The 23,657-nt window shown below is 39.2% G+C and overlaps 1 protein-coding gene across 5 annotated transcripts in view; it reads right to left on the bottom strand.

Moving 5' to 3' along the window:
* The window catches only part of DMTF1 (cyclin D binding myb like transcription factor 1), a 49,062-nt gene extending 33,362 nt beyond the window's left edge, over positions 1-15,700 (bottom strand). For 2 of the 5 annotated variants that reach the window (XM_070369714.1, XM_070369717.1), the window contains exons 1-6: positions 15,555-15,700; positions 13,677-13,816; positions 13,319-13,388; positions 5,211-5,333; positions 3,749-3,865; positions 2,029-2,151 (exon numbers count right to left, since the gene is read on the bottom strand). In XM_070369714.1, the coding sequence (XP_070225815.1) occupies positions 2,029-2,151; positions 3,749-3,857 (232 nt within the window). In that variant the 5' untranslated portion in view covers positions 3,858-3,865; positions 5,211-5,333; positions 13,319-13,388; positions 13,677-13,816; positions 15,555-15,700. The other 3 variants (XM_070369716.1, XM_070369715.1, XM_005901001.3) reach the window with 3 other exon arrangements.
* Between the last annotated feature and the right edge of the window lie 7,957 nt (positions 15,701-23,657).

The raw sequence follows: 23,657 nt of genomic DNA, 5'->3' as shown, positions 1-23,657 counted from the left end.
CTGCCCATGGGATTCTCCAGGCAAGAATACTGGAGTGGGTTGCCATTTCCTTCTCCAAGGAGTTGTATTTTTAAATAGTTTTATTTATTCATGTATGGCTGAGATGGGACTTCATTGCTGCTCAGGGCTTTTCTCTAGTTGTGGTGTGCAGGCTTCTTATTGCAGTGGTTTCTCCTGTTGGGGAGCACAGACTCTAGGGTACACAGGCTTTAGCAGTTGGTGGCAGGGGGGTTCAGTAGTTGTGGTGCACAGGCTTAGATGCTCCATGGTATGTGGGATCTTCCTGGACCAGAGATCAAGCCCGTGTCTCCTGCATTGGCAGGCATATTACCACTGAGCTACCAGAGAAACTCCAAGAGTTTTAACGATGAATAGGTAATGGAGTAAACGTGTGCAAATGAATGCAAAAAGTAGCAGCAAGTGATCTACACTGATTAACACGAGAGTTAAGAGAACTTTTAAGGCTCAGACAGATAAATGTTAATCAGTTTTATAAAGTATCTAAAGAAAACCTCAATATTAAAATTAAAGTTAAAATTTTTAAATTAATATTCATCTTCATGAAGTCCAGCATAAATGACTTGCCCATTTAACTGGTCCCAGATGGTGATGGATATAGGACTTCATGCTTTGGGGACTTTTTTAAACGTAAAAACTTTCCTAAGTTGATTTTTATCAACAAAGTTCTTACAAGTCCAGGGAACTTAAAGCCACTCCTCATAAATTCAGTCTTACTATAAATTAGGCTCCAGACTGTCCTCTTTACACAGTGATGCTATGACCCAATATCAAACAGTTCATGGCCTTTCATGTCAACACATTCATATTATTTTATCCAGGTAAGTGAACGAGTGTGTGAAGGATTTAGTCTTACTCCATAAAATAGAACAAAATATCAAGTGCAGATCAAACCTACAATCACATTCAAGGCACTCTAACCAAATCAAGTAACAGGTCAAAATTTACATCAAGATAATCATGCAAAAATTCTGACTTAATTAAATTTATTTTATATCTTGGGGATGTAATGTTCAGCATGGTGACTACAATTAATATGATACTTTTCTGCTCAGTTTAATAAGCAATTAATATCTGCTTATGAAGACATGATTTTTGACAATGAAAACCCAGTCTTAGTTCTCTTCCCCTGGAAGTTCTTGGATATGGCAATACCCTCCTCTGTGCAGAGTGCGTCACCAATAGCCCTGGGCCTCATTATCGGGGACTGAGATATCTACTCCAGCCTTGGAGGGCCACCACGGTTCAACAGATTCCATATTCTTTTCTAAACTAATGAGAAATATACTCTAACATTACAGTTGATGTGCTGTAGTCTTTCACTAACAGTATTTCATCCAAAATACTACACCTGCTTAGAATCCAGTGTATTCTAAATGATCTTGGAATATAAACATTTTAAGAACTTTCTTAGAATAAACTTATCAGGCTTCTACTTTCCATTTATCCATATAACTCATAAAAAGAACATAAACTACAAGAACCAGAATGCCTGGGTAAGACCTTAGACAAGTTATTAACCTCTCCGTACCTTTGTTTTCTCATTTATAACATAAGGATAAAAATACCTCCTCTAGAGAAAGCCTTCTCAATGAGGGTGAATATGCTTCTTAGGAGAGGAGATGAAAAAACCTTACTCTCTTTATTAAGAAAGCAAGGACATACATACATACACATAGTACATTAAAAACAAAACAACAATGATACTGAAATTATAATTTCATGTGGGAGAGCATGATTATGAAAAAAATGTCTAAAAAGACTCTTAGATGGGGGGGTCAATTAAAATAAAAGCTTGAGAGATTAAACTTGGCAATATAGCAAAAGTATGTAGAGCCATGCCTGGCACATAAATAAGCACTCATTAAGAGCCGATTAAAGGAGGTTTTTTGATTAAACGAGGAGAAAAATAATGGGTCCAACTGATGGGTTAAACTGAAATGCAGTTTAATCTCTTGCAATGTGAACTCTGATTCAGAAGGGAAGCTCTATGTTAATACAGTGACTTACGTGGAAGTGCAACAACGGATATGCAAGGAGTGGAATCATCAATACTTTGATCATCCTCAGAAGACAGGCAAAGCCTTTTATGTGGAGGTTCAGTACTATCTTCTGAGTCTATTTCATCAGCTTCTAATGAAATAAAACAAGAACAAAAAATCTCAGAAATCTTCAAATCAAAAAGGAGGAAACAAAATCTTCCACAAGTTATGAATGTAAAATACTCTTATTAATTTGCTAAGTCAGAAAAAGACAGCTGTGCAATGAGACTCACTGCCCTTAACACGCCTACCTCAGTTCCACTTCTTATGAGAAGGAACCAGGAACCAAGGTGGCACTTTCTAAAACATCACACTTTTGTGCTGTGATTACCTGGCTTTCCAAATTATTTCACACATAAAGATAAAGACTGGTTATTTAATTACTCACAAATATTTACTGAATACCTACCATCAGAAGTTCTGCTTCTCGAACTGCCTCTCAAGTTCAAGAAGCAGAACAATGAGAGACACCCTGACTGTCAAGGAGCTCGTAGTACAGTGGAGATTAATATAATTTCAAAATAGTTTAATAAGAACGATGAAGGTGGAATGAAGAGGCTGTTATATGAGCAGAGAAGCATTTAATTTCTGGAGGTTAAGGACGGTTTCTAGAAAAGGTGTCTTGAATTTCAAAAAGAAACAGAAGCCAGGGGAAAATGATTATCACTGGCAGTAGGATTAATATGTGGAGTGATACTGAGGTATGAAAAGCTTACAGAAAGTTAGGAAAATAACAGTTGTGAACTGCTGGAACACAGATATATGAAATGTGGCAGGAAATGAAGCTGGAAAGAAAGCTGAGATGATGGGAGGCCTATGTGCCAAATTAAAGAACCTGAATTATATTCTAAAAATCCCGGGAAGCTTATTTTTTAAAAAAAAGCTTTCATGTACTATTGAATCATGACCACAATCACCAGCAGTTTGAAGGATAAATTAGAGGTTAGAGATAGGCTAAAAGGCTACTCAGGTGAGAAATGAGAACCTGAACAAAGGAAAGGGGACCTGAAACATAAGAGGCATGTGAAATTTAAGGTGCCTATGAGAAACAGAATTCAGAATAAAGAGAGGTTTAAATCACTGTAGTAGCTATGCAGAAATTAAAACCACAGATTTGAATGAAATAACCCAGGGATTAAGTACTAAGTGAAAAAGAACACAGAACCTACGCTGAACAAGGATAAACTTAAAAAGCAAAAATAAATATAAATACGGAACAGGTAGAGAAATAACAAAACCACAAGCCTCAAGTCAACTGAATTTTAGTTCATTACAGATGATATTAAGTCCTATTCAGTCATGTAAAATTCTCTAACACAGGCTCTAGACAAAAAAAAATTCTTCTATGTTCATTGGCAGGATTATTTCTACATTTTCTAATGTACTATATATACTGCTGGTATCAAATGGTGTCAAAGAGGAAGTGTATTATAGTTAATCCATCATTAGAGATTCAACAAATTCTACTTATAAAATAGCTGTAAGATTCATAAAGATCGAAATTTATGGTATATTAAAAAAATATACAAAGTATACTTTAAAAATATAAACATGAATTAAGGTTATCTAAGAAATAACCTCCTTTTCTACTGTTCTAGACTAAACTGTCTGAGTAATAAGGTTTAAAGGTGACATGAAATCCAGAAATCCAAAAAGATTTATAATTATATGTCTGCAGGTTTTCCTACCATTATGAGGGCAATGAAGAATGAGGTTCCCGTCTGTGTCCCGAGTCAAAGTCACAGAGTCCACAGTTTCTACTGTCACTGTGTCAGAATCCTCTTCAACTGTGCTCATACTCAAATCTGTAAAAGAATAGGTTTCAGATTAAGGTTTAAAAAAATTATTTCCATATATGAACATAAAATAGCCCTCTCCAAATATATCTGCCTACAGTACTCTTTGTGTGAAATTGCAATGATGGTTCAAGTTTCAAAATTTGTTTTTAAAAAGTTTATACCAATTACTTAGAATTAGTTATAATAATCTGCAACAATCTAAAATGCAATGATTAATTAAAAACTTTAAGCATTTACTTTTTTTTTTTTAAAGAGCTGTTTCTATAACATCCAATGAAAGATAGTCTATTCCAAGCTGACGTATGAGCAAGAACTCTCACCACTTTAATTGGCAGCTCTGTGATATACTCAGATGTTTAATAACTTCTGATTCTTTAGCAGAAGATCCAGCACAATTTTTCTCTTAATCTAAGAATTAGATTAAGAGAAACATTTTTTACAAGTATTTAAGCTTATTATTATCTGAAAAATATGAACACTAAATAATTCTTTTTTAATAATATTGAACAAGTACATATATCTATCATTGACCAAACTGTTTCCTAATAGACATGGAGCTAGGCCTTCTTTTGAAATAGAGAACTGAGTCTTTACCTATTATTTTATACTTATTTTTTTTGTTTAGACAAACTGAATGATCAGTGCTTTAATTGCAGTATGTCATGGCTGATAGGTGGAAATGCACTGAGTTGTAATCAGTGGCCTAACTGAAGTCTTTGGGCTTACCTTGTAATGTTCAATGAAGTTCTTGTCTCAACACTCAATTTTGGTCTGGTCCACATAGTCTAGTCTAGTAGTCTAGTATTAGTCGCTCAGCTGTATCCGACTCTTTGCGATCCCATGGACTGCAGCCCGCCAGGCTCCTCTGTCCATGGGATTCTCCAGGCAAGAAAATTGGAGTGGGTTGCCATTCCCTTCTCCAGGGGATCTTCCCGACTCAGGGATTGATCCCTGGTCTCCTGCATTGCAGGCAGATTCTTTACCAGCTGAGCCATCTGGGAAGCCTCCAACTAAATAATACAGAGGACATAAGCCTTGATGTGTTTCAAATTAATCATTCAATATTTATTTGGTTCCTATATGTAAGATATTTGTCTATACATATAATTGCCACTTACACAAGTGCATTTTTCCTTGGCAGAAAAACTTAAGAACTATTAACATTTACTTGGTGAAGATCTAGTGATTTATTCAAGTTTTACTATACAAATTACTGTTTTAGAAGGACATCATTCATTTTACAATGTCAAAGATGTCATTTCCAAATTAAAGTTAAATGGAGACCATGATTTAGTTATGACGAAAATTTGCAAATCATGAGGTGAGGTACCCAGAACAAAGGAATGCTTACCTAGAAAACAGATGGATCAGCTATAGCCCTTCCCACAGAATCCAGATGCTTTCCCTTAGCCACCAGCATCACTTTCATGTTATCCAGATTGTTTCTCCCCCATGTTCCTACCTCTGCAACACTCTGAAAAAGTAATAGCATTACACAATAACACTTACTGAGAACAAACAACTGTCTGCTAGCAGTATGCTGATGACAATTTTGCTTCTAGCCTCTGTGATGTCTCAAGTACAAGAAGAAGGACCAACCCAGAATTCTTTAAGTAGAGCTTTTGGAAATCAGCCTCTAAAACTATTCTCCAGTGAAGAACAGAAATGATAGGATCCTATGCCTACTAAGTCGGTTTACATGTGGTTTCTCAACATAAGTTGTCCCTCATTAGGCAGTCAAGCTTTCTTGGAAAAAACAAGTTGAACTATACCAGTGGTTCTATGAACTGTAGACTTGGGTACATGTAACTCGATCCAGGGTGTATACTAACCACCAGTACCACAAGTATTACCAATAACTGTTATTTTTTTCTTTGTAATAGTCAGCACCTCTCTTTATATGTAGTACTATATTTCATCTTAAAGTATTAAAAAACCATACACTATCTGTTAACCCTGCCTAGGGATTTGTGGGAAAAAAAAATCCTAAACAGTCAGGCTAGAAGATGTAAATTATAAACAAACTTTTCAATGCAATGTGAAATTTACAAAATTTGAATTGACTGATTTTTAAAGGATTTTTTAATAGGATTCTCATCTTCACCCCAAAGGATCAACCAAAAACTAAAAAACACAGTAAGATTTTAGGTTTAAGGGGATGCAAAACCAGTAATTAAATTTCTCGTTTTTGCAGTATTCTAATTAGAACTGGTATACATAAATGAGTCTGTAGTGCAACAGGTACAGATCCTGCTAGAGAAACATTCAATCAGTTAATATATTTCGTGTTGTTCTCATTTCTGAATCCATTAAAAACTTCTTAAAATCTGGTTTGTACCTACTCCAGAAGATGGAAAAATGAAATGTTAAAAAAAGTTAAAACCATCCATAAACTTTGCAAAATTATAGTTCACTTTCAACACGTTTATGAGACTATACCATAGAAGCACTTTTATATCCTGCATTGAAAACTGTGAAGGAAGCCAAGCTAGGTATTAAACTGAGGTTTTTCTGTACTCTTTAAAAAGTTATTAGATCAAAGAATATGACAAAATAAACTCTTAAATCATACTGCAGTCTATTTTACTGAAAGGATGTGCAAATTTATATTCCAACCATTTAGATGTAAACTCTACTCCTGGTAACCTTGCCAGGTTAAAAAAGAAACAACAAAGTTTCTTTTTTTATTAAAAAAGAAACAACAAAGGTTAAAAAAGAAACAACAAAAAAGAAACAACAAAGTTTCTTTTTTTATTAAAAAAGAAACAACAAAGTTTCTTTTTTTATTAAAAAAGAAACAACAAAGTAAAAACAAACAAAAAAGCACAATTTTTCATTTGATAAGTGCAAATTTGTTACTGGCTTAGCATTTTAATGAATGTGATCTCAGGACCCAAGTTAATCTAAAACTCTGAGAAAAAGTGACAATGGTACATGGAAAAGGGAGTCTGAAATAGCTAGATAGGAACTTTATCATTCTTGATAATCTGTATTATCAAAATTGAGGTGATCCCAAAGAGTGTACTAGCTTTAAAGCAGGAATCTAGGTTCATTTTTAAAAGTTTGGTAATTCATGTTGGAGATGAGTAAATGGGTCTACACTGCTTTACAAATTAATTAGCTTATCTGTTCAATCAACAAATATATATCACATTCCCAATGTGTGAGATACTCTCTAGGACAGTCGCTACTTTTTTAAAACCCCAAAATATAAGCTCTTGACTCATTTTCCTGGGGTTTCCCCCTTCTTGTAGTTAGAGCTACACGGTCTGCATTTATTAGTATTTAAGAAACTCCTCTAATTTTCTTTTTTAGGTAACAGATTTACATGGTTCAAAATTCAAAGGTAATGGTGAAGCCTCCTTTCCACTCTAGTTCCCCAGTCACCTAGATCCCTTTCATGGAGGTAAAGAAGGCTGTTGATTTCTCATGCCTCCTTCCAGTTACTTTATGTAAGAAAATATATATATCCCTCCCTGGGGCTTCCCTGGTGGTTCAGACAGTAAAAAATCTGCCTGCAATGCATGAGACCTGGGTTTGATTCCTGAGTTGGGAAGATATACTGGAGGAAGAAATGACAACTGACTCTAGTACTCTTGCCTGGAGAATTCCACAGACAGAGGAGCCTGGAGGGCTACAGTCCATGGAGTTACAGAGTTGAACACAACTGAGTGACTAACACACACATCCCTGCCTGTTACATATACTTAACAGAAATACTATCATACTACAGACACTGAACCTTATCTCAGTGGCTACTTTACATTGCCTCAACAGCAAGATGAAGAGATACCATTTCACTATTTCAAGTGCATGACTGCAAGCCAGCCAACAGATTAATAGCCAAGTCTTCAAGGTGGGACCTGACTTGGACGGGTGGGAGTGGAGTACAAAAGAAAGCCACTATGCAGAGGTTTTTGTGCAAGAGGGAGAGTGGCTGAATTTAAGACTGGAAGAAAAGGCAGGGGCACATTTCACAAGGCCTTACAAATTCTTGGACTGTTTTAAATTGGGAAACAATTTACATTTTAAAAAGATCATTCAGATTGCAACATGGAGGACAGATAAGGGAGTAAGTCAGGAGACAAGCAGTTGTCCAAGAAATGAGTCATTTAGAATAGGTGGCAGAAATGAAAGGAAGGAGTCTGGACAGAGGATTTATTTTGAAGGCAGTGTTGACAAGATTTGCTGAAAGGAGATTAAGAAAGGAGATTTGCTGAAAGGAGCTATTTCAAGATGATTCCTAGGCTTCTGGCTTGAATAGCTGAGTTTTGGGGCACTAAAATATCTTTTATTAAGTATTTTATTACTGTTAATACTAACAAATTAAGATATAAGGCACCCAAACAAAGATGTCAAGTTACCAGTTGGAAGCTGTAATTCAACAGGCAAGAATTATATAATGATAAATGAGTTAGTGGCATGCAAACTGTAAAGATAAGATCAACTAGATAAGTTAGAGAGAAGATAGCCCAGTATTACTGGAAAGTCAAGCAATACACAAACAAGAAAAGAAGACTGAGAAGGACCAGCCAGGATATAGGAGGAAAACAGAGATTCAAGAAGCACTAAGTAGTCAGTAGACTGTTAAATACTGCTGAGAGGATAAGATGGAGAAGTGACTACTTGACTGGGCAATGCTACTGAGATACAGAGAACTTTAAGTATAGAAGGTAATGCAAACAGGTCTACAAGGTTTAGCTTTCAAGTTAAGTAGAGGGAGTAGACACTACCGATGGTAGAGTCAAGATAGCTGTTATTTATATGAAGAATACATCCGTATCTTAGTAGGACTATTAGACTAAATGAAAAATACTGGTGAATAAATCCACTTATGAAAGTAAGGTAACAAAAGTAAGTAATTTAGTGCTTTGTAATTCATTATGCATGAAACTATACCTGAATTGAAAACCCATTTTCCACTTGGTTTATCAGGGAAATGTATCAGCAATGTATCTAGTATCAAATTTTGTGGGCAAATAAACACACACTGTCATCCCATTTAGATCTTCCCTTCTTTCTCTAAAATGGGTTATACTATATGTACTGTTTTACCAACTGTAAGTGAGAACTTGAAAAAAGTTTTAACATCCATTTTTAATTGGTGACATGGCATTTTGGCACACTTCCAGCATTTGGGGGGCATCTGAAACAATACTTCAGTAAAATCAAGAATACCTGAAATGTGGTACAAAACATTTATAATACTTACATGTACTTACGTTAAAATGAGAAATGCATTTGTTTACATTTATAGCTCCCAATGAACATGAACCTACTCAATGTAAAACCAAAAAACCCCACTACTCTTGGATCTGTTATTTAACACACAATTTAAGGAAATGAGTCCTTCATTCTACTCCATTTTTGTATTGATGTCAGGTTTATTCATTGGATTACCTTAAACTAGTATTTCCATCAATTAAACCTACGTAATTGTCCTGATTTTCTAGGCAGTTAAGTATCTTATCACTCTCTTGTGGGGACACACTGCTCCCTTCTCCTGGTGCGCACAAGATTTTGTGCCCTCCAACAATCTGTTTCCCCAGTGCTGTGGAAGCTCTGTAATCTAATCCCACTGGCCTCCGAAGTCAAATTCCCTGGGGGTTCTTGGATCCCCAGGTTGGGAAATATGTTGTGGGTCCTAGAACTTTCTTAAGAGTGCAAGCATTTCTTTGGTGTAATTGTTCTGCAGCTTGTGGGTCGTCTGCTCAGTGGCTCTATGGTGCAACGGATGGCGACCTCCTGTAAGAGAACTATGCAACAGGCTGTGACTTGCCTGTGAGTGTCCAGGAGTCCGGGTTGACAGTTTGGCCTTAAGCCAAACAACAGGGAGGGAACACAGCCTGCTCATCAACAGAAAACTGGATTAAAGATTTATTGAGCATGGAAAAAGACCCTCATGCTGGGAAAGACTGAAGGCAGGAGGAGACCGGGATGACAGAGGATGAGATAGGTTGGATGGCATCACCAACTCAATGGACGTGAGTTTGAGCAAGCTCCGGCAGTTACTGATGGACAGGGAAGCCTGGCGTGCTGCAGTTCATGGGATTGCAAAGAGTTGAACACAACTGAGCAACTTAAAACTAAGTATCAAATCTTCTATAAACTAGATCAAACCAAGAAGTGGCATTTCTTCTTAGTTTTGTAGAAAAATGTCATTGATTCCCAAGCACAGTACTCAAGTTTAAGGTGGGAAGGGTATCAAATATTAGTAGAGATCACGAGAAGCAGAGTTAACACTTGGTGACCCTTGAATCTTGAAGTTGTGATTCCACACTGCAAGATGGGATGAGACTACATGGCATGAAAAACATTACAATAATTTTATAGCAAGAAATCAGGCAAGCTACAGAACATAAAAGCACCAAAATTTTATTGGATGAGGCTGACTGAGAAACATTAGCTGAGACAAAGTTTCTGGCATAATCCAACTAATAAGGCAGTGAGGACACATTCCGTTTTCAAATGTCTTTTTTCCTGTCCCAACATAAGAAAATCACTCATTTTACTCTTCTCTGTGTGATGATCTTCCAAATTTTTGTGATGTTTATTGTTTTAAATAATACCTGTATCTTTTGTAACTTTTTTGCACTTACTTTCCAATATTACTAGTTAACTCTTTCATAGTGCTTTATTTGTGTGCATAGTACCCAAACTTATTTAAGCATTAACCTATTACTGAACATTTTTTTTTTTCAAGGTCTTGCTCTTATAGACTGTTTTGGCCACTATGAAACCTGGTGATAGATAACTAACACCTTAGGAAATGCTTATATGGGGATTTTCTTAGTAACATATAATAATTTGAAAAATGTTTTAAAATTTTTATTTTGAAAGAATGAAAAATCTGCTAAATAGAAAGTTTTAGTGGAAGAGAATAGGTAACAAATTCCTACATCCTGAACACGGGTACATAGGATGTCGGAAAACAGACACCACCACAGAATAACATCTTAAATAATGATTTTATTAAAAATAGGAATGGGGAACACTTCATGGTTGATGTTGAGTGCTCTGAACTACGGTCCCAGGCCCCTGGGGATTTGTTCTTTATACTTAGCACAAAGTGTGAGAAGCAGAGCTGTACATGAACATAAGGCATATTGAATTATGGTAGCTAACTAATGTTCATTATGGCTTTGTTTTAAGGTAATGACTGTATACCATAAAATGTCAATAAAGATATTACTGGGATTTATTATAATAGGCTTTAATTGTTTAAGATGTTGACTTCAATTACCAACCACTGGGAACAGTGACATTATTAAAGTAAAAGAAAATTACTTGGTAGTAATTACTTGGTGCACCACTTTATACCTCATTTCGGAATATAATCATACCATTTATTAAAAAGCAAAAACGTCTTTCACCCAGTGCATGATTTAAGAGTTAATATAATGTGTATTTGGCTACATTTTAAGATTTCATCCATTCAAAACGGAGTCCTTTATGTAAAGCATCATAAGAAGCTCTTTAAAGGGAGTACATTAAATTATCACCCTACAGTGTATCTAAATATAAATATCTAACCCTCCAGGTTTCTCTGTCCATGGGGATTCTCCAGGCAAGAATACTAAATATTGTGGCTCAGCTGGTAAAGAATCCACCTGCAATGCAGGAGACCTGGGTTCAATCCCTGGGTTGGGAAGATCTCCTGGAGAAGGCAAAGGTACCCACTCCAGTATTCTGGCCTGGAGAATTCCATGGGGTCGAAAAGAGTTGGACACGACTTGGCAACTTTCAGACTTCCCTGGTGTCTCAGAAGATAAAAGAGTCTGCCTGCAATGAGGGAGACCTGGGTTTAATCCCTGAGTTGGAAAGATCCCCTGGAGGAGGGCATGGCAACCCACTCCAGCATTTTTGCCTGAAGAATCCCCATGAACAGATGAGCCTGGAATATTAGTCCATGGGGTTGCAGAGTCAGTTTTGGGCTTCCCTTGTGGCTCAACTGGTAAAGAATCTGCATGCAATACGGGAGGACCTAGGTTTGATCCCTCGGTTGGGAAGATCTTCTGGAGAAGAAAACGGCAATCCACTCCAGCACTCTTGCCTGGAAAATCCCATGGACTGAGGAGCCTAAAGTCCATGGGGTCGTAAAGAGTCGGACACGACTGAGCAACTTCACTTCACTTTGGGAAGATCCCCTGGAGAAGGGAAAGGCTACCCACTGCAGTATTCTGGCCTAGAGAATTCCACAGACTTTCGCTTTCACTTAGATTAAGTATATCAATACACTGAAGCTGATTTTTAAACCACGCTTCAACAGATATAAAACAACGTGGATAGTAAGTAAGTCTAATAAGCATTTCATTTGCTGCATTAACACCTAATGGTCAAAAAAGATTCTTTTGACAACCAGGTGCTTGAAAGAATGGCACACAACTAAAACAACAGCTTAAAAAAATGGGATAAGGTTAATATCCCTCCCATATACCCACCAAACAAAAACAAGTTAAATTGCTCATAAAGGGCTATCCAGTGTGCTTTCTCATGACAACTTTCTGCTATTCAGTCATGGAATGGGATCTTTACATAAACTTGAAAAAGAAGACATGATAATCAGGCTCCTTCTTTTATTTAAGTTTACCATTTACCTTTCTGAAATCAAAACAAAAACAAAACATATTTTTGACTTCTATTACAAGCATCCTCTTCACAAAAGGCAAAAAAAAAAAAAAAAAAAATGAAGGGAGAAAATGATAGGAAAGCAAACAAATACCACATACATTTCATAACTCTGTATGTTATTAATCATACTTTAAGACTCTTGGCAGTAGGTTTTTCATTTTCTCAGGTCATTGCATATCATTTGAGGACAGAAAAGGCTTTGGAACTCAAAGCATTTAGAAGCATACCAATTCCTAAGGAATTCTTTTATATGAGGGGGGATAAGTGCTAAAAATGATGATGTTAAGAGAAAACTATTAAAAAAGAAAATACCACTTTGAGAAAGCAGGCTAATGCTGCTGCTGCTAAGTCGCTTCAGTTGTGTCCGACTCTGTGCGACCCCATAGACGGCAGCCCACCAGACTCCCCGACCCTGGGATTTTCCAGGCAGGAGTACTGGAGTGGGTTGCCGTTGCCTTCTCCAAACAGATGCTACATATGATATTAAAAAACTGGAACTCTTTCTAATTACTGTTTTAAAGTTTTGATGTTTTTACAAGAAGACACACTTCCCAACCCCCTCAAAATTTTAACAACAATGTACCAGGCACTGGGTTCACATTAACTGATTCACTGTCACAAATGTTAACTTAAGCCAACGTTTTTGATGGAGCATGAAGAAAACAACTTTAAAACAATATTATTTTCAGGAAACATGTTTATTACAACATTAATAAAAATTAGGGTCTACAGTTGTTAGATAAAGTGAGCAGAAAGGTAAACATGCGGGAAAGTAAGGTCTACTTTTGTTGTTTTTACTTCAATATTAACTACTAAGGTCTAGCTAACCTTACAATTATACTTCTCTCTCCTGCTTCGGTGAGGGTGAAACGAAATAACTTTTCTTCATCTTAGAAGCCTGTAAAAAGAAGAAAACTTGGGGTGGGGTGGGGGAAAGACTAGAAAGAGGACAACTACCTTTTTGGGGGAGGGGATAGAACTCTCTACCAGTAACCATTTCCCAGCCATACTCTGCTTTCAAAGCTCAAATTCTAACCCCAATACTCTTTTGTGATTGCTTTCCCTCAAATAATTCTAAAACCTGAACACTCAGAGAAAAATGTTTATATAGCATATATTTATTTATATAATTGCTTAAACTATGGACTTAAAAGTTCTATATAAGTATGCAATGCCCAGTACTTACTGATTAACTGTTGATGAAGACAGGGCAATAGCATTTTGGCTCCACCATCTAGCTCAACTGCAATCAATTAAAGAGATTCACGGAGAATATGCTGGTTCTAGATCAGTCCCAAAAAGCATATTTTGGGGTGAGCCTATCAACTAAAATAGTAAAAAAAAAAAAAAAAAAAAAATTAGCTTGTTTGGTGGCACATAAAAGTAACTTAGTATATGGGAGTTAAAATAATAAGATAACAAAACAAGAAATGCATTTTTTCTTCATAACACGTAATTTCAGAAAGGATCAAGATATTTTTTGTCCCTTGTGAATGAAGGGAAAAAAACTTGATTTTCACACCAAATTTTACAGTCTGACAACTTTTGTAACGACAAGGAACGTAAACAATATTTTCCTGAACCTTAACTAGGTCTCTAAATCTTAACCTAATAAATGAATCTTACCACTACAGCAACAGAGAAAAAAGCTAAAAACTGTGGTGATGTTACACCAAAAACTTAAACGTTTAAGTGATGGTAAACTATTCAGTGAGAAACACAAATTTAAGACCACAGCTAAAAGGAAAAAAATCTGAAGTAATGGGAAAACACGAAAATCCTTCACTAAAACATTTTTGTTTGTAAAACTTTTAACATAATGCCAAGAATGTTTTATACTTCAACTGGAGTTTAAAAGCTATAAATGGTTGTCTTTCGTGAATTCGAAGCAAAGGTAAAATCAGTGAAGATAAAACATTTTCAAATGGTATTATTCTAAGTTTAAAATACTTAATATTAGAAAGCAATCCTACAGAATTCGCATCTTGTCAAAAGTCCCAACGAGTAGCCTCACCTACTGTCAGAAGGTGCACAAAGATGAATAAAGTTACGAGAAAATAGGCATTGGATTTGAATTTCTAAATTCAATCAGGGAAACGGAGTCCTTTTACATTTCATTGACTTATCACCTCTCCTTATTTACACCAAATTATTTTTATTCTAAAAACATATGCTGTATCATTCAACTGCATAGAACAGCATTTCGTCACTTCTACCCTCAAATCTACGCCGCAGATTCACTTAAGACTCTCAAAGTCTATTTCAAAGGACGAAGATTTCAAATTTTAAGAACTTCCTCGAATTTCGGCAAAACACGATTTCCATTTTGCAGGCGCATATTCCTGCTCTCCGTCGGTTTGGGGTTGTCTCCCCGCAGTCCAGGTCCCATCTTTCCCTTTTCTAAAAGACTCAGGCTGACAACCTGAGTTGTACGGCCAGCAACCCCGATTCCCTCCGCCTTGGGCCATCTCCCAAAAGATGGGAGATGTGAAGACACAAAAAGGTACGAGGAAAAAACGAGGTGCGGTGGGGTGGGGCGAGACCCGCCCCAATCCTCTCAATCTCATCCAAGCCCACCTCTCCTTCACTGGACCAAAAAACCCCGAAAAGATAACAAAAACATAAGAAAGGAACCCCCACTCCCCATCGCCCCCCAGAAAGCTAGGAAAGCTTCTTTACTTTCCGTGTTCCCGGGCCCGATTCTCTAGCCAAGATCTCGGCCCACCCCACCCCCAGGGGTCCCGGCGCCATTTAGCTCCTCCGAAGCCGCCATTTTCCGCCCCCGCCGGATCGCTAGCTGTGCCTCGGCGGCAACTCGCTACCCTGTTCTGCAGCCCACGCCACCACCGCAAGCCCGGCCCCGAAAAGGAGGCCCTGGCCTGAGCTTGCGGGAACGGCAGCTTCGGCGTCACGAAGGCCCAGCTCCGACCCCGCCCGCGGTGCCAGAGCGCCTGCAGCTGGCGCCGGCCGGCGGGAGCAGGCGGGCAACAAGGGGGCCGGACAGACTCCACTGGGCGGAGCGGCCCTGGCGGCGGTTGGGACCTGAAGGTTCTATCGCACTTACTTCCTGTTTTGGGTCCGGGCACTTTGGAAGAACCAGGATGGAGGCTCCAAAAATACCAGGATGGAGGAAGCAGCCACGGGCAAGAGTGGCTGCAGCTGGAGTGAGCGAGCGCTACGAGCCACCGGAAACGGAGCTACGGCCGCACCCCGCCCCCAGTCCCCGCACGCTCCCCCGCCCGGCCTCCTCTCCCTGGGGTTGGCCCTGCGCGCCGGCTGTTGCGTCACTTCCGGCCATGTCGGCGCGCCAAAAAGGGTCTCTGGATATTGGAGGTTCGGTCTTTCTCAGAGTAGGGGTTGTTGTTTGCTGTTTTCCTTACCTCACACTAGGAAATTTAAGTACTGACTTCCCCGTTACTGGTATTGTGTAGGAGGACCGTCTTTTTTCGGCGCAGCTGTGATCCTTTTGGCCCGGGGACCGTTGGCCCTCGCGAGCCGTCTTTCGTAATTACCTAGGGCCACAGAACGGAGGGAGCCGCCGTGTGGAACGGCTTGAAAGCGGGGTCTGGATGCAGAGGAAGGCCGGAAATTGTGTGTGTGGCTCTTCTGACTGGGTCCGCCCTGCTGTAGGCGCGTAGACGTGTTACCTGTTGAGCATGTGATGCAATTCTTGGTGAAATGTATGGTCTGTGAGTGTAGGAAGATGGTAGTCTGCAATACACAGTACGCCTTACAAAGCCCGGCCCTGACACGCTGGTTGCTCGTTACCCGGGGAGCTCTCAGGAAGGGAAATGCTCGACCCCGCTCCCAAAGTCATCAGCCTGCCAGAGAACCGCCCCGGCAGAAATTTTTGTTTTGAAAGCGTTTCGAAGATGAGTGGTCGGAACCCTGTTACAACTCTTGTGATTCTGACCTCATTTTATCTGTTTATAAAACTGGTTTATTGTGCACTGCTTTTCTCTGACTAGGGGGATGAGAGGAGTTCAGAAATGAGATTTGAGAAATTTCTTGAGTCACACTACATGGTCACAGAGGGAATGTGGTCAGCATCAGTTGTAAAGGTCAAACGAAGGCTGTCAAGATGGGAATATATACGTCTTGAACTTAACTAATCAAGTCAATAATGCTTTTCCTCTATATTTTGCTTTACAAAAATTGTTTTATATAACTGGTTTGAATACAAAATATAGTTGAAAGACTTCGTGGAAGTGACACTAATTCTTTGAAGAAAGGGGAAGAAACTATACACAGAAATGAGTTTGGATAGATAAATATTTACTTAGATTTTAAGCCAAAGGTGCAAAAGTTTTACCAGTAGTCCACATTATTTATTCTTTGGGATAACTTTCTCACTCATAAATGTCGCATTTCATAAAAATGGAAAACGAGATACCGTCACACACCGATTAGAAGTGCTAAAGTCCAGAACACCAAGTGCTGATGAGACTTTGAAACACTACGGAACTCTCATTTATTGATTGAATGCAAAAATGGTACAGCCACTATGGAAATCTTTTTGGTGGCTTCTTACAGAACAAAGCATATTCTTACCCTGTGATCATTAATTACTTCTTGATATTTACCCGGGATAGTTGAAACTTTATGTCCACATAATAACCTGCATATGAATATTTATACTAACTTTGTTGTAACTGCCAAACTTAAAAGCAACCAGGGTATGCTTCAGTAAGTAAGTGGATAAACTGGTACATCCTGTACAATAGAGTATTATTTAGTGCTAGAAAGAAATTAGCTATCCATGAAAAGACAGGAATGAAGAGACATGGGGGAATCGTAAATATATACCGCTAAGTGAAAAAAGTCTTATCTGAAAAAGGCTACATATTGAATGAAACCGACTATTTGATGTTCTGTAAAGGGGGAAACTGTGGAGTTAATAAAAGGATCAGTAGTTGCCAGGATTTGAGGCCAGAGGAAGTGAAATAGGCAGAGCACAAGAGAATTTTTTTAAGGCAGCAAAATTATTCTGTTTAATGCTATCAGATCAGATCAGTCACTCAGTCGTGTCCGACTCTTTGCGACCCCATGAATCGAAGCACGCCAGGCCTCCCTGTCCCTCACCAACTCCCGGAGTTCACTCAGACTCACGTCCATCGAGTCAGTGATGCCATCCAGCCATCTCATCCTCTGTCGTCCCCTTCTCCTCCTGCCCCCAACCCTTCCCAGCATCAGAGTCTTTTCCAATGAGTCAACTCTTCACATGAGGTGGCCAAAGTACTGGAGTTTCAGCTTTAGCATCATTCCTTCCAAAGAAATCCCAGGGCTGATCTCCTTCAGAATGGACTGGTTGGATCTCCTTGCAGTCCAAGGGACTCTCAAGAGTCTTCTCCAACACCACAGTTCAAAAGCATCAATTCTTCGGCGCTCAGCCTTCTTCACAGTCCAACTCTCACATCCATACATGACCACAGGAAAAACCATAGCCTTGACTAGACGAACCTTTGTTGGCAAAGTAATGTCTCTGCTTTTGAATATGCTATCTAGGTTGGTCGTAACTTTCCTTCCAAGGAGTAAGCATCTTTTAATTTCATGGCTGCAGTCACCATCTGTAGTGATTTTGGAGCCCCAAAAAATAAAGTCTGACACTGTTTTCACTGTTTCCCCATCTATTTCCCATGAAGTGGTGGGACCGGATGCCATGATCTTAGTTTTCTGAATGTTGAGCTTTAAGCCAACTTTTTCACTCTCCACTTTCACTTTCATCAAGAGGCTTTTGAGTTCCTCTTCACCTTCTGCCATAAGGGTGGTGTCATCTGCATATCTGAGGTTATTGATATTTCTCCCGTCAGTCTTGATTCCAGTTTGTGTTTCTTCCAGTCCAGCGTTTCTCATGATGTACTCTGCATATAAGTTAAATAAGCAGGGTGACAATATACAGCCTTGACGAACTCCTTTTCCTATTTGGAACCAGTCTGTTGTTCCATGTCCAGGTCTAACTGTTGCTTCCTGACCTACATACAAATTTCTCAAGAGGCAGATCAGGTGGTCTGGTATTCTTATCTCTTGAAGAATTTTCCACAGTTTATTGTGATCCACACAGTCAAAGGCTTTGGCATAGCTATAGCAATAGATATATTGTGTTATGCATCTATCAAAACCCATAAAATGTATAACACTTAGAATGTAGCAGTAGATACATCGTGTTATACATTTATCAAAACCCATAGAACATAACCTGTGGACTTCGGTTGTTAATGATATGTCAGTGTTGGTTCATCCTTTGCAATAAATGTACCACTCCCTTGGGGGATGTTCATAATGGGGGAGACTATTCATGTATAGGGTAAAGACTATATGGAAAGTGTCTGTACCTTCCCCTCAATTTTGCTTTGAATCTTAAATGGTACCCCACAAAAATAAGGTCTAGTTAAAAATACAAACTGAGTTTGGACAAGGTTAGATAACATTTTTTGAGTGCTTATGTATCATTTAAATGATTTCCATATATTAAATGCATTTAACATTCACAAGTGCCAAAGCTTCTGTATAGTTATTGTAAATGATTCCCATTTTGGACAAGGATCAAATAAGTGAAGGAATGTGTCCAAGGACACACAGCAGATAAGTGGCAGAGTCAGAATAGAAGCCTCAGCTCCAAGCCCATGCTCTGAACTACCCTCTTGCAGCTCATAAAGTAGATTTTGAAAGTCTTTTTATAATGAAAAATTATTACAACCAGTTTCCAGATTCTTTACTAAACTGGAAGAAGGATATGTTTGACCATATTTCAAAAATAAGTGTCAGGAGCAGCATTTTATTGCCTCTAACATTATTACCAATTTGTGGTAATCTCTGCATCCCCTGTGGTTATGGCAGGTATCAGTTTTAAATGAGTACATAATTGTAGATAACCACCACCATGAGGCAGGGTCTTGTGGTACAGATGTTGAAGTCAGACCAAAGTGTGAATCTTGACTATATTGCTTAGCAATGGATATCGTACTACACATCTCTAAGCTTCACTTGCTTTTGAAAAGTGGAGATACTAAAATCTACCAGAATGATGTATGTAGAATGCTTTGCACAGAGCCTATGATATGTTTTAAGCACTTAAAAATGGAAAATAATAAACCTCTGAACCAGAAAAGCAATTAAATTACTAAAAGTAGAGTTCTAATAATTATGTGTATAAAATTGTTAACATTATCATTTAGGAATTGGTTCTTAATTGGCTACATTTTCCACAAAGCATGACCATATCGGATTCTTCTTAGCTGAGGCATAAGACAGTGGTATCTAAATTATAATTGCTACCCATTCTCTCCTGAAAAATGTTAGGTTAGTCTGCATTCGGCTGTTAAGTCCCTAAAAAAGTCAAGTTCATCCTGGTAATTTTTCCTTTCTGGGCGAGTTTCCTTCATAACTACTTTTCCTCAAGGTCAGTTGGTATTTACTCTGGGAAAACAAGTGTATTTTAGTATCAGTTTAACCCATAACTTTAAAAGTAAATCTGTAGTAGTAACATCTCTTTAACTTGCCTAATCAGTGTAAAATTATCCATAACATAATTTTAAACCTGGAGAAACTTTCTGCAATTAGAATTCTAGGTATTTCATACCTCACTATTTAGTAGTACCTGGAGAATGCATGGGAGAAGGAAATGGCAACCCACTCCAGTGTTCTTGCCTGGAGAATCCCAGGGACGGGGGAGCCTGGTGGGCTGCCGTCTATGGGGTCGCACAGAGTTGGACACGACTGAAGCGACTTAGCAGCAGCAGAGAATACATGAGAGTTTTACTATTATCCTAGTATTTACCTAATTAGGAATGAAGTGTTTTGTAGAAAAATCTGGAGAAATAGTTTTTTCACAAACAGATGGTATTATAAAAGTATAGGACACTTACGGTATTTACCGCATTTGCTAGTTATGATTAACTCTGTTGGACCCCAGATTTTTTATAACACTTTCATGAACCTCATCAGCAATAGAATATTGATGAAATGACCTTTCCTTTTTGAAAGGTTGATAGGCTGGTATGTTAATATAAAAGTGGTTCAAATACTGAGAGGCAAATTCTATTGTTTCATGATTATCTTGTGTTCTGGATGTCATGATTCAGGAAAGAGATGTTTGCAATAACTTTTATTTAAAGTAATGAAAAATATTATTACTGAGTAGCCCATCTTCTTTCTACCCAGTCTCTTGAGTTCTGCTAATACAACTGATATGTATACATTGGGAGGCCTTCCAGAATTTCTGGTGAGCTGATGGGAATTCCTATGCTAACAGAGAAATGAGCAAACTGTCACTAGCTAGGCCCACCCATCAGACCCTTCCAAGTCCTCTTGTGTCTCAGATTTTGTCGTCTAGGTCTTTCTGTGGGGCTTAGGGCACTCCGTCTCATAACTCCTTCCTACCCTCCTTGTGTCAGTGTCTCATCTCTATACTTCTTTTAATCTCTCAGCCTGGTTACCACCACTCCATATCCTCTTCACTTCATTTTCTTTTGCAGTAGGTCTTTACTGAGGCCTTTTAATGGAACATTAGCAAAAATTCATTCCTCTTCCACTTAGGAGAATGGAGAACTTCAGATCCTCCCAGGAAATGAGAATAAAAGTTTTCATTCTGTCCTTGAAAATTCTGTGGGCAAAACAAAACAGAAACAGTTAAATTACTTTACTAAAACTAGGAGAGTGTTTGTACCCAGATTCAAATATCTGTTCCTTTATAGTCTGGCTTTGAAGGGAGAGGGACAATATATTGGCAAACCAATCAGCAATTGCCAGTTTGGTAAATTCTAAAAAGGATACAAATGGAGTTCTCTGAAGGTGAACTTCATGTAGGGAGTTCCAGGTTGGCCTTTCTCAGGAGACACTTCAGCAGGGACTGGAAAAGTGAGAAGGGGACAGGAGGGAGGAAGGCATCTGTCCAGTTAGTGTAGGAAAGAATGTATTTGTAAGGAAGCCGCCACCGCCGCCAAGTTGCTTCAGTCGTGTCCGACTCTGTGCGACCCCACGGACTGCAGCCTACCAGGCTTCTCCGTCCATGGGATTCTCCAATCCCATTTCCTTCCCCAGTGCATGAAAGTGGAAAGTGAAAGTGAAGTCACTCAGTCGTGTCTGACTCTTAGGGACCCCATGGACTGCAGCCTACCAGGCTCCTCTGTCCATAGGATTTTCCAGGCAAGAGTACTGGAGTGGGGTGCCATTGCCTTCTCCTGTAAGGAAGCAGCTAGCCTATAATGTATATAAAATGGTAAGAGCACAGTGCTGGTAATAGATTCGGTTTCTCACAGATGTTAACTGAGTTTAACCCCCCTTCCTCTGAGGTTCAGACTTCCCTGGTGGCTCAGATGGTAAAGCATCGGTCTACGATGAGGGAGACCCGGGTTCGATCCCCGGGTTGGGAAGATCCTTCGAGAAGGAAACGGCAATCCACTCCAGTACTATTGCCTGGAAAATCCCATGGACAGAGGAGCCTGGTAGGCTACAGTCCATGGACTCACAAAGAGTCGGACGCGACTGAGTGACTTCACGTTCACGTTCACGTTCCTCTGAGGCTGGAACTGGGCATGTGCCCAGAGGTGGCTGGACCGTCTGCCGCCTCTGCTTTGTCTTACAGCTTTAGTTTTCCAACACCTGGTACAGTACCTTAACTTAGCAGACACTTAAAATGTTTGATGAGTTCAGAGATATTTCTATCTTAAACCTGAAGATCAGAAATCAGATCAGAAATCTAGCCATTTCTGTTCTTTGGCACATACTAGCCATGTTATGCTCAAACTTCTTCAAACAAGGCTTCAGTATGTGAACCAAGAACTTCTAGATGTACAAGCTAGATTTAGAAAAGGCAGAGGAATCAGGATCAAATTGCCAACATTTGTTGGTTCATAGGGGCAATGGCAACCCACTCCAGTATTTTTGCCTGGAAAATCCCATGGATGGAGGAACCTGGTAGCCTGTAGTCCAGGGGGTTGCTAAGAGTCGGACACGACTGAGCAACTTCACTTTCACTTTTCACTTTCATGCATTGGAGAAGGAAAGGGCAACCCACTCCCGTGTTCTTGCCTGGAGAATCCCAGGGACGGGGGAGCCTGGTGGGCTGCCGTCTATGGGGTTGCACAGAGTTGGACATGACTGAAGCAACTTAGCAGCAGCAGCAGGGAAAGCAAGGGAAATCCAGAAAAACATTGGGTTCATTGTGCTAAAGCCGTTGACTGTGTGGATCACAACAAACTGGAAAATTCTTAAAGAGATGGGAATACCAGACCATCTCACCTGTATCCTGAGAAACCTGTATGCAGGTCAAGAAGCAATAGTGAGAACCAGGCATAGAACAACAGACTGGTTCCAAATTGGGAAAGAAGTACCATAAGGCTGTATGTTAAGTGAGAGTCACTCAGTTGTATCTGACTCTTTGTGACCCCATGGACTGTACAGTCCACCAAATTCTCCAGGCCACAATACTGGAGTAGATAGCCATTCTCTTCTCCAGGGGATCTTCCCAACCCAGGGTTCAAACCCAGGTCTTCCGCATTGCAGGAAGATTCTTTACCAGCTGAGCCACAAGAGAAACCCAAGAATACTAGAGTGGGTAGCCTATCCCTTCTCCAGCGAATTTTCCCGACCCAGGAATTGAACCAAGGTTTCCTGCATTGCAGACAGATTCTTTACCAACTGAGCTATCAGGGAAGCCTGTCACCCTGCTTATTTAACTTATACGCAGAGTACATCATGTGAAATGGAGGGCTGGATGAATCACAAGCTGGAATCAAGATTGCCTGGAGAAGTAACAACTTCAGTTATGCAGATGATATCACTTTAATGGCAGAAAGTGAAGAACTAAAGAACCTCTTGAGGGTGAAAGGGGAGAGTGAAAAAGCTGGCTTACTCAACATTCAAACAACTAAGATCATGACATCTGGATAGCAAGTAGGTGGGGAAATAGTGGAAGCAGTAACAGATTTTATTTTCTTGGGCTCCAAAATCACTGTGGCTGGTGACTGCAGCCATGAAGTGAAAAGACACTTTCTCCTTGAAAGGAAAGCTATGATAAACTTAGCACATTAAAAAGCAAAGACATCACTTTGCCAACAAAGGCCTGTATAGTCAAAGCTATGGTTTTTCCAGTAGTCATGTACAGATGTGAGAATTGGACCATGAAGTTCAGTTCAGTTCAGTTGCTCAGTCATGTCCGACCGACTCT

The sequence above is a fragment of the Bos mutus genome, chromosome 4 (genome assembly GCF_027580195.1).
Source record: "Bos mutus isolate GX-2022 chromosome 4, NWIPB_WYAK_1.1, whole genome shotgun sequence".
Lineage (NCBI taxonomy): Eukaryota > Metazoa > Chordata > Mammalia > Artiodactyla > Bovidae > Bos > Bos mutus.
Note: the sequence above shows the minus strand (reverse complement) of the source record. Positions and strands in the feature narration are given on the sequence as shown.